At 37.9% G+C, this 12,473-nt stretch overlaps 1 protein-coding gene across 2 annotated transcripts in view; it reads right to left on the reverse strand.

Annotated features, from left to right (window-relative positions):
- The window catches only part of LOC127975434 (ADAMTS-like protein 4), a 164,893-nt gene extending 156,495 nt beyond the window's left edge, over nt 1-8,398 (reverse strand). For both annotated transcript variants that reach the window (XR_008157524.1, XM_052579481.1), the window contains exons 1-4: nt 8,234-8,398; nt 5,727-5,796; nt 2,847-3,391; nt 671-1,283 (exon numbers count right to left, since the gene is read on the reverse strand). Coding sequence is in view for 1 of the 2 variants with exons in the window: in XM_052579481.1 (XP_052435441.1) it covers nt 671-1,283; nt 2,847-3,391; nt 5,727-5,796; nt 8,234-8,250 (1,245 nt within the window). In the remaining variant the exon portion in view is untranslated. The remainder of the gene's footprint in view (nt 1-670; nt 1,284-2,846; nt 3,392-5,726; nt 5,797-8,233) is intronic.
- Nucleotides 8,399-12,473: the final 4,075 nt, after the last annotated feature.

Below are 12,473 nucleotides of genomic sequence, written 5' to 3' on the forward strand. Positions count from 1 at the left end.
CTTTAAATCTTTAAAGTAAATTTTTAAACACTAGTTACAGATTAAATAATTTTACTTAAAAGGCCACTTAAGTGCACTTAAAAAAAAGACACTTTCATGATTGTTTCATTTTCACTTTAAAAAATGTAATTTGTAATAATTAAATTTTGCACTTTTGTTGTGCTTTCAAGAAATGCATTTATTTAATGTGATTAAACAAACTAAAGCAAATCAAATATATTTAAAACACAAGTTTCAAGACAGATGACATTTAAGTATAAATTTTAGCATATCATAAATGCTTATCAGTGCATTCAGCAGAAACACTTTAACCATATTTCAAGCGTATTTTCAAGACAATAGAAGTCATTATGAAATTGCATATTAAAATGTACTTAAGTTCTAATTAAGTGGGTCAAAAAGCTCTACAGTTCAGCTAATTGCATCTAATATAAATCTAAACTACAAAACGTATTTTCATTTAATTGCAATTAACATTAACATTTTAACATTAACATTAGTAAATTCTTTTAAAGGCCAATTCCTTTTAAAATATGCTTACGTTTAGGGTTTAAAAGAGAAGAATTTCCATGATTCGTCCCCATCAAACTTTCTAATCTAAAGCTTAATATTTAAAAGGAACCAGGAACAGCAGAAATCATTTCTTATTCTTCCATATTGCTGGCCTCACCTGTAGGCTGCACCTGCGGGGCTCTGTGTCCCGTCCGGAGCATCTGTAGTTGTGGGCGTCCCTCTCAGCTTCGTTTCTGGAGGGCTGGGCGGCGTTCTGCAGGACCCAGGGCTCGGGGTTGGGGTTTGTGGGAGTCTGGAGGCCGTAGGGAGGAGGCTCTCTGGGAGTGTGTGATCGCTGGATAGTGTGTGTGTAGGAGTGTGGGACTTGGCGAGAAGAGCGTCCATCGATGCGTCTGTCGCGGGCCACATGTCTCTGGGTCAGGGGCTGTGTATGTGTGATTCGCTCGTGTTCCCGCACTCTCTCCACACGTCTGTGCGGCTCTCCGTCACTTGTTTTCTCGGCTGCCACATCACTCTCCACGTCTGCTGCCTCCGTCTTCTTTTCCTTCTCCTTTGGTTCTCTATTAACGGTGTCTGTGATCATTTGTTCTACTTCTCCCTGTGTTTTATCCACAGGTGCGCTGGAGTTCACACTGAGAGCATCCAGACTGTCTGTGCTGGTGGTGTTGTGGCGGTGTGTGTGTCGAGCGTGACGGTTTTGTCTGTGTAAGGGAAGAGAGAACGGCACCCTGCCGTACCCAAACTGTCCAGGACGAATAGAAGAACTAGACCTGGTGTGACACGGACAGAAAATAACATATATGAGTATGCTGAAAAAAAGACAATCACATTAGACATCAAGATATCAAAGCTTAACGAACAATAAAAATCCCTTTAAATGTCTTGTATTTTCACTTTACTGTAAAGGCCCATCACACCAAGAATGTTAACTATAAAGTTTACTATATTAGCGCACACACAAGCGAAGGATTTCATCTGCTGCCTTCATTTCTTGAGCTCGTTTACGCAGGATTAATTCTGATTGAGTGTCAAAGTTTGTATCGTTCATCAGCTGTGAAAAACAATTCTGAAAGTGATTCCAGTGATATGTGCCTTTACCATTATAGCTGTGGTGTGGACCCTGCTATTCTTTAATATCAAGAACGGTTTTTAGAACGATTTATATCTTTATCTTTATCTTTATAGTTACTGTCCTTGGTGTGAACAGGCCTTAAGTCTTGTTTTATCCCACAGAAAGACTTTCAGAGAAATCACACTGGTTTTCTTAAAAAGATTCAAAGTTAGACCTTAGCGGACCAAAGCAAGTAAACTAGCGGACTTTCCTGGCGTGAATACACCCTGAGAAAAATATGTTATGTTTATATATTACATATATTCATATCTAATATAAAATATAATAATATGAATATATAAATGTTAATATTTTCACAAATAAATACTGTATGTGTGTATGCGCATTATAAATACACACAGTACACACATAATGTAAACAAAAACTTTTATTTTTGATTCATTTTAATTAATAATTTGAGAGCACCATTTTTTTGTTGTATGATTGTCATTTCAACCTACTTATTTCTTCAAGTTTTATATCATTTCATTATAATTTTCGGGTCAGTTTTTGGTTTTTGAAAGAAATTGAAACTTTTATTCAGAGAGACAGCATTAATAGACCAAGAGTAAAAATAAATACATTTATAATGCAAACAACTTTAAATGTTGGAGAAAAGGAACATGTATCACGGTTTCCACAAAATTATTGTTCAGCACAACATTGATATTAATCAGAAATGTTTCTTGAGCAGTAAATCATATTTTCATGATTTCTGAAGATCATGTGACTGAAGACTGGAGGAATGATGCTGAAAATACAGCGGAGCATCACAGAAATAAATTACAGTTTATAATATATCCACATAGAAAACAGTTATTTTAAATTGTAATAATATTCAATATTATTACCGTTTCTATTGTATTTTTGATCAAATGAATGTAGCCTTGATGAGCAGAAGAAACTTCAAAAACATTAACAAACCTTACCAACCCCAAACTTCTGAATGGTATAGTGTAATGCTGAATAATTAATATGATATACTGAACACTCAAATAAATTATTACCTAATATATGTAGCAGTAAGAAATGTTTGCAATTGCGTGAATATAGAAAAAGTGAATATTTACACTACAATGCACAATTTAAGCCTGTATTGGCCACTAAAAGCCTTGAACATTAAGACTATATATTTATTTAAATCACAATCTATATTGCCATATTTATCACGTAACCCAAGCTATGAATGAGTTTGTGAATGTAAACAGGAAGTCCTGCTCACCTTCTTACAGATGCTGGATTCCTATTGGTGGAAACCGACCTCCTGCTCCCACTGCCTACAGCTCTGCCGTGATTGGGCGGCCGTGCGGGAACTCTCCCGTAGGGAAGTGAAGCGGATGAGGAAGGTGAACGGTATACTGAAACCGGCTCCTGATTGGGTGAGCCGAACTGCACTGACCCAACACCAGCGGCTTCGTTTCGGTAGAGCGGTAATCCAGGATTTGGATTGGCTTGGAGAGGCGGGGAAAAGTATGGAGACCTCCCAGCGCCCCCTGTTCCAAATGGAGGGGGCTCGTTGACGGGATACAAGGAGTTGTAGTAGGGTCTTACCGCAGAAATCACAGGGGTGTTGTTCGGGACACCTGGTGGAGCGTAAGCCGGTCGGTTCCACATAAGAGGTGGGGTTTGGGGCGGCGGCATACACTGTCTCCGCCTCTCAGACACGCCCACTCCACAGCTCTGAGAACACTCCGCCCAATCACTCCATGGACCCCACACTCCTTCAAGCGCCTCCTCTTCTGCCTGACGAGACTTTCGTCCGGCCGCCTGTCAGAGGAAGCCCTCACGATTAGTATCCCACATGCAGAATATGCACAATACAGTGGGGTCCAAATGTGACCCTGAACTGCAAAACTAGTCATAAGGGTCAATTTTCTAAAATTGAGATTTATACATTATCTGAAAGCTGAATAAATATGCTTTACATTGATGCATGGTTTGTTCGAGATATTTGTAATATTTGGCCAAGATACAACTACACTTACAATTACAATTATAAAAGCAACACTTTTGTTTTTGCCCCCATTTTTCATGAGATGAACTAAAAAATCTAGGACTTTTCCTATGTACACATAAGGCCTATTTCTCTCAAATTCACATATCTGTCTAAATCAGTATTAGTGAGCTCTTCTCCTGTGCCAAGATAATCCGATGATCGATGAGGACGACGAGCAGCAGATGAGCTTCCCTGAGACGGTTTCTGACAGTTTGTACAAAAAATCTTTGGTTATGCAAAACAATTGTTGCAGCAGCCGTCTGGGTGTCTGGTCTCAGATGATCTTGAAGAAATATCAATCATTTTGAACCAATCAATGTATTGTTGGCTCAATGTATTGTTAGCTCTTGATACAAATATACCTGGTTTAAAGACAGGTTTTGTGCTGCAGGTTCACAAATATCTGAAAATCTGGGATTCATAATCAAATTTCTTGTGCAGCCCAATGCTATGTGGATAATCTTAAATCATGCATGTCTTTTTCACTCAAATTTTTGTGCAGACAATGCAAATTTTCATAAAACAATAATAATTTAGAAAAGTTTCAGACTCACACCATCCATCCACATGCACAGCTGTAAAAACAAACATCTCAGACAAATGCACAACCACAAAACCAGCCTGGGTGCATAAACTGAAATCTAATAGCAGCTGCAGTTAGATTTATTTACACACACACACACACACACACACACACATGTCTGATCAATATTAAATTACATTCATGTGCAAATCACAAGATTAAACAAGCAAAACATGAAAAATTGTTTTGAAAAAAACAGAATAATTCCCCAAACCGCACCCAACAACATACACGTTGAAACACATGTCCTGCTCTATCGTGCTTGGTGATGAATGACATTATGACTAGGAAAGAGGCATTATTAAACGAATGGCGTGTGCTGCATTCAGGAAGAGGCTGGACTCTGGAGTTCAGCCAAGTACAATGACATTCTTTACAGTGCTGGACGCAGATTTGATCTAATTCCAGTTACTTATATAACCTCATTTCATCAATCAGGAGCGAATAATTTGAGCATCTACAGCGCAGGCAGAGGTAGAAGGGAAGAAAGCAACAAACAAAAGAATCCATTCAGTTCACACAGAAAAAGAGAAAAAAAGGACAAGAGAACAAGGCCTGTGCAATGCCCCTCTGATCCCGTCTAAACTGCCATCATGGTCACACAACGCCGGCCTGTCTCTGCACCGATGTGTGTGTGTGTGTGCAGGCGAGTTGCATTGATAGACAGACAGAAAATATACTGGGTTAAAAACAACCCAGCATTATATGTCTTGCTTAATATGTACTGTACCCAAAATAGGTGAAATGAACATGTATTAATATGTTCAATAAATGTGTTGAATAAATAATAAAATAATAAAATAAAATTGCTTATTAATAAACCAGCTATATAATATTTTTTAAGCAATAGCTGAGTAAAAAAAAGAAAAAAAAAAAAGAATATTTTTAGGGATGGATGGTTGGAAAGATTGTTTTTGGAGCTGCATTGGCTGCAGAAGCCAGTATAATCTGTGCATGTGTGTGATTTCCTGCCTGTTATAACATCTAGCATGCAGCACTGTTTGAAATGCAAGGAAAAACAACAAATTCATTTCTAGTAGCTTATTTCTACAATAAACTGTTGTTGAGCATAACAGCATGCTGTACAAACTACACATGCACATCAAACTCTCAGCGAGAGTGTGCCACTGCAGCTCGTCCTGTAGCTCTGGTGGTCCTCACCCTGTGTGTGTGTGTGTGTGTGTGTGTGTGTGTGTGTGTGTGTGTGTGTGTGCTTACTCAGAACATGTGCAGAACTGCTCACTTGCTTACATGTGAGCGTGATTTCTTTCACACAAACGCCCAATCACAGCCACAACTCACATGCTCCCAAAGGACAACCCCACATCAGAGGCCAGATGACCACACAATGGAAAGATCAGCTCATGCGGCCTGATTTAATGGTCAGATCCAGGAGTTTATCTGCGCTTCTCTCAGAGCCACAGAAGACCCATTCATCCGGTCCACAAACACTCTGACAAGCACTTCTCTCTAATAGTACAGTATGCAAATGTGAAACCTTCATCATCTTCATCATCACTCACCGGTTTCTCTGCATCCTCAGCTGTTGTTATGGACAGGACAGCAAACACACAACACCAAAATGCACACAGTCTACGAGGAAGAGAGAAGAAGAAGAGTACAATTTCAGTTTAATCATGTTGTGATATTAAATTATACTGTGATAATGAGCTGCTATATTAACACACGATGAGCGCTGTAAATTACAATGTCTATTGTCTATAAGAGGTTAATTAGATTAATCCCTGGACAATTAGGAAAATGTGCTGATGTGTACAAATACTTCCCAATGGGTTTCCCAGAATTCCTCCTCCACCCTGCCCGGCTCCTATTGGCAGTTCCTCTAGATATGACTTATCCTCAAAACATTCCCATATCAACCACATTTAGAATGCAACGCCTTTAACCCACATGCTAAGGTTCTGGTTGGAGGCTTTTCATAGTAAAAATACTTCACATTGTGTCTTGTTGATATGTTTTGTCTTAATTTTAAGATAACTGATTTTAAACTAAATTCCAAGTTGATTCAATGTAACATGTTTCGAATGATAAATGCTAGGTTACTTCTGTTTGAGGCCCCAGGTATAAAACAGACTTGAAATGGTTAAACTACATTTTCCTTGGGTAAAACTCCTCTTGGATTATCTTGTTCTTTATTCTGGGTTAGCAATTAATCCAGAATGTCCAGGCCAAAATTTCACATTATAAATAATAACTTTGCTTAGGGCCTGTTTACACCTTGGATGATAACTTTAATGATAATTATAAAGTTTTAATTATTGTTCTAATTTTGAGAATAGAGAAGTCCACATCACTGATTTAAGTCATAGTTAACTGCAGTTATCTTTCTTGGTGTGAACGTGCCATTAATTTGGGCTACTTCTGAACCCCTTTTCACACTTAGCATTAACCTGGGTTTATGAAGCAAAGTGAAACAGTGCTAACCCTGAATTGTGCTGCCAAGGATAAACAGTACAGTGTGAAACTGTTTAGCTGTTTAGGAACAGACAAAACCAATAAGTGTCTCAGTGGTTAACCCATTAAATACCCATTAGTGGTTAGATTCAGTAGTGAAAGCAAACGTATTAATCATGGAATTAAAGAGGCAGTGTTATGTATGAGCGGATTAATATGATGACATTGGACAGGCAGTTAATTATGGTGTTTACAGGCACTTCATTTACCAATGATTCTGTCTAAGTCTTTAAAATGTTGGTAAATAAAAACATGCGCAAATATACACGAATGTTAATTTTATGGGTAAACAATACAACTACATATTTCATCTGCTTTTTTCAGAGGCATACCTTTTTAAAATGTACACTTTTGTAGCTAAGTTCTCATGTACACTTTAAGTACCAATATTCACCTTTAAGGTACCAAAATGCACCCTTTAGGTACAAATATGTACCTTTTGGAAAAGTATTGTCCCAATAACTGCTGTTGTACCTTTTTTCTGAGAGTTTAAGCTACTCTTCTGGATAACAGCCATCTGGTTTCTGAAAGTGCATGACCGCTTAGACCTACATCTGTATGTGTTGTATTAATTAGGGCATTTATAGTGAACATAATGGGTTAATTTCAAAGCCCCTGTTCTACAGTACAGCACAGAGGTCTATGAAACCCCAAACACTTAAGCAATCTGTCTCCAGAGAACGTGAGGCTTGTTTTGTACCAATAATGTTTATCTGCTGATGAGTTTCCACATCATCTGTGGTTTACTATTAGTATTTCAGAACAGTGTAAAACGAAGCATGACATTCTGAGTGCAGCCGCAGACCCGTAATCACAGACGTGGGTTAAAGCGGCGCGCCACGGAAACCAGAAGGACAGCATCGGGCCAGAACTAGAGACCCCCCGCCTCTGGCCACGTTTCTCACCCACCACTGGACAAACCTGCGTCCCCAAACAAGAGCTTAAACGCGCCAAATAATCCGAATGGAATGTTCAGATCAGAATTCGATCCTTAAGAGCAGCTTGATGCACAACAACCCAGTCATAACCTGCTGCGAATTATTCTTTCCACCTTTAATTACTTATTTAAAAATTGTGTCGAAAAAGGACATGAGTGAAAGCATAAATCACGCTTTAAAGCAGTTTAGAAGATTATATTAAAATCCTCTAGTCAAGACTTTCAAAGTTCAAGATTCCAAATTGCATAAACATACCATAACCTCACATGGAGACGTGCTGTAACCTTTTGCTTCTTTAAGCCCGTTAGATCTATTCGAAATTATGATATAGGCTATATATAGCATTAGTTGGCTATTCCTTCAGGATTTATTATGTATAGCCTATATGAAACATGCATACGCGACATATAGATTATTAGTATTTATGAATATGTATTTGTAGTCCAGTGATCTGATCTGAGCAGGAACAGTCTTCTGTGGTTCTCGTAGCTGCGATCGAGCCAGACTCGAACCCGTGTCCAGCAGCAGGAGCAGGAGATTCAATGCACACACTTAGCGTCTCTCCATCTGATACAACGATGCGCAAAAGTCACAAAGGTGCCCCAAGCCCTCGTTACCTGCTCACAGCCGTCATTCTCTGCTCACGAATCCGCTCTTCTGCGTCAGGGATGGGAAAGAAACTGAAACAAACACCAGATCCGCCGAGCTGCTTGGCGAACTTTTCCTCGCTCCTTCAGAGTCGTTCTCTACTCTGACACACACACACACACACACACACACACACACACGCACACACACACACGCACACGCACACGCACACGCGCACGCGCACACGCACACGCACACGCACACACACACACACACACACACACACACACACACACACACACACACACACACACACACACACACACACACTCCTCGGGAGTAAGAGAGGGAGGGGTGTAGTTTTTTCCCCTGTCGTTCACCCAACTTTTTTGTCCTTGTTTAAATCTGGTGTGACGCTGGACAAGCCACACAGAATCTCTCTCTCTCTCTCTCTCTCTCTCTCTCTCTCAAACATGATTAAAGCAAGAATTCAATAAACTGAATGTTTTTAAGATTGAACGGTGTTGTGATGTTGTGATGTTAATGAGTTGTTTTATATATATAAACGAGTTGATATAGTACTATAAAGATTTGTGTTCATTTTTAAAATAATTGTATTTAAAAAGTGATTTTAAAAATCTCTTCTCTTTCCCTCGTTCTCACTCTCGCTGTTTCTCTCCAGGTCTTTTGTTGGCTCTGACACACACCTGTACATCATGTGTCATCACCTTCAGCAGAGACTGCAGATATTTGCTGAGCAGTGAATGCCACAGGAGTTCAGAATCACACTGATAACAGCACTATTAATAGTTCATCATATTTACTTTCAGTATCACCACAGAGGAGACAATAGAGTTAGTTTTCACTCTTATCACCCCAGTTTTCTTCAGGATTGAAAATGCATTTCTGTAAAAAAAAACAAAAAAACAATACTGACTGTATAAAGGTTATTGCTCAGGAAAACCTACTTGAGCACACACTGACCTTTTGAACATTATGGGGCATGTTGTCACAACATTTGATGGAATAATGGAGCCTGCAGCAAAATATAAACAGTAAAATAAATATAAAAACAGATAAAAACTATTTTTGTAATAAACTTTTAATCATGTATGAAACAATTTATTAACATTTTAAAACAAATATTGAAAAATAAAGAAAAAATTATACTTAAAATAACATTATAAATTTAAATTATAATTATTGTTTCAGTTACAAGCTGTAATAGAACAATAGTTTTTAATGGCAGGTTTTATAGTGAAAACTTACCTAATATCACAATATAACTCACAAATAATAAAGTTTGTATTTACATTATATTTTAAATATATATTGACACTCTCCATCTATGTAAGAGATATGTATATGTATATATGTATATACAGTACAGACCAAAAGTTTGGACACACCTTCTCATTCAAAGAGTTTTCTTTATTTTCATGACTATGAGAATTGTAGAGTCACACTGAAGGCATCAAGGGCTATTTGACCAAGAAGGAGAGTGATGGGGTGCTGCTCCAGATGACCTGGCCTCCACAGTCACTGGACCTGAACCCAATCCAGATGGTTTAGGGGTGAGCTGGACCGCAGACTGAAGGCAAAAGGACCAACAAGTGTGAAGCATTTCTCGAGGAACTCCTTCAAGACTGTTGGAAGACCATTTCAGGTGACTACCTCTTGAAGCTCATCAAGAGAATGGCAAGAGTGTGCAAAGCAGTAGTCAAAGCAAAAGGTGGCTACTTTGAAAAACCTACAATATGACATATTTTCAGTTGTTTCACACTTTTTTGTTATGTATATAATTCCATATATAATTCCACATGTGTTCATTCATAGTTTTGATGCCTTCATTGTGAATCTACAATTTTCATAGTCATGAAAATAAAGAAAACTCTTTGAATGAGAAGGTGTGTCCAAAACTTTTGGTCTGTACTGTATTTATATGTATATATGTCACGTAAAAATACACAAAATCCAATTGAAAGTAGAATGGTTTATTTGCCACAACGCAATACAGCAGGGTACAAGAAAATAGAGCAGGATAAAATCTTTGAATCCTTTAATCCAAATTTTTCGATTTTCATACATTTGACTCATTTATACATTCATACATTTGACTTTATAGATATGAAAAGTCTGAGACTACACTGAATATTTTAGGACAAAAAAAAATGAATTAATGTCAAGGAATGCTTTAAACAACAATCTCAATAAAGTACAAGAGAGAGCAATGACTGCTAGTGATTGAGGATATTTTTAATTAGACCTCAGAATAAGTAGATATATATGAACAGAACTTTGATGAGAATAAATGACTTTGAGGAAGTTTTCCAGTCTGATTGGGTCACAGTTGTCTTGAAATTGCACTGAAAAACATGGTGGCATGAAACTGAGGCATTTGCTTACTGTTAAGGGAGGGGTAAATAGATTATTAACCACTGAGAACAAGGCCTATCAAATATGTTGAGATACAAAACTGATGAATCCCACATGAGATCAGAGGAAAACTGTATACATGTATTTATGAATCACTGTAATTGTGTAATCATGCCAATATTACAAAGATAACAAACAAGATAGCATATCGTAGTCACACTGAGAAATGTTGGGCTGCGCTTCAGCGCTCATACTGGATAAGTTCATGTGGGAGTTCCCCAACCCAACTCTCCAAGCAGAGAGGAAAGTAGCAAGGATGAAAATTATTAACGAGATACACAGATGTTGAAAGTGATATAAAGATACAAAGATAATGTATTGACTGTGCTGTGGACCGGGTGATGCATTATTAGTGTTTTTGCATGCACTCGTGTCAGGATCGGTAACTAAATCCTGAATTCATTTAGTCTCACCGTAGTTCAGTGAGATCCTTACGTGACCCTAAAACAGCTTCTGACTGACCCATCTCATCCTTCAGAGAAGTCCTCTGTGACATTAACCCCTCCCCATGTACAGCAACAAAACATCTGAAGTATTTGTTTTCTAAGCATGAAATCAGAATCGGAGCGTTGCATCTTTGTTTTGAACTCACCTATTTGCTAATGCCCTCTCATATGTTATTTACTTACAGCACATACACTGCAGTAGCAACTAGTAAATCATGTTAAAGAATAATCTATATGAAAAGAAGTACACTTTAGCATACTTTTAATAAGAGTTTTTATTAAATAGATCAAAATAATGTGTAATAATATGAGTGCAAACTGAAAATGTACTATAGCTGAAATTGATAATAAATGCAACTAGATGAACTTAAGAGTGCTTTTTGTACCATTTAAGACACAAGTACATCTTTATATGTAATTTATTTTGAAACATGGTTAAAGTGTTTCTCCTGAATGTACTGACAAGCATTTATGATAAACTCAAATATTGTTATTTCTGTTGAAACTTTCATGCCATGTATTTACATATACCATGTATTTACATATACATATTTACATTTGTAATTACACATTTGTAATGAAGTTGCAATTCAATACATTTAAAATATATTGACTTTAATATCAAATAAGATACTACAATTATAACCCTCCTGTTACCCTCAAGATCTCATTTTGACCCCAGTAATTTAAACCTCCAGAATATGATTGTTTTTTTTTTTTTACAAAGGGTAACTTATGTCTTTGTTGACTACTTAAATAGCCTTTTAAGTTGACAAAAATAAGTTTTATTTTTAAACAGAACATCATCACAATCAAAACATCAGTAAGGATAACAGTCCTTTTTGTTATCAAGGATTGCAACATACATAATGTGTGGGGTCAATTTGACCCCCCAAAAAACGTCCTAGGTTACATATGTAACCATGGTTCCATGAAGAGATCGAGACTCTGCGTCCGAAACGCTATGGTAACGCCCTTCAGCATGACCAACTCTGAATAATATGTGAAATCAGTCTCATGAATGGGCGTGACGTCATAGGAAGGTGACGTAGCGACCAGGAAGCTATAAAAGAACGTGAGGTGGAACGAGCGTCAGCTTCTAGGAATGAAGGAAACTCTGGCAGGGATGCCGGAAGTATGGCTTTGAGACGCAGCATCTCTTTCACCTTCAGGGAACCATGGTTAAATACGTAACCTGGGACATTCCCCTTCAGGAACTCAAGCTGCATCCTAAACGCTATGGGAACGAGAATGCCCACGCCGACAGACTTGCAAGTCCCTGCCTAATGTGTATACAAGGAGCACAGCTAAGGCAAGAGAAAGAAGAGCCGTGAGTGGCTCGCAGATCTAAACCATAAAATCTGATGAATGTGAAGGGCGTGGCCCA

This window comes from Carassius gibelio, chromosome B16 (assembly GCF_023724105.1).
Source record: "Carassius gibelio isolate Cgi1373 ecotype wild population from Czech Republic chromosome B16, carGib1.2-hapl.c, whole genome shotgun sequence".
NCBI lineage: Eukaryota > Metazoa > Chordata > Actinopteri > Cypriniformes > Cyprinidae > Carassius > Carassius gibelio.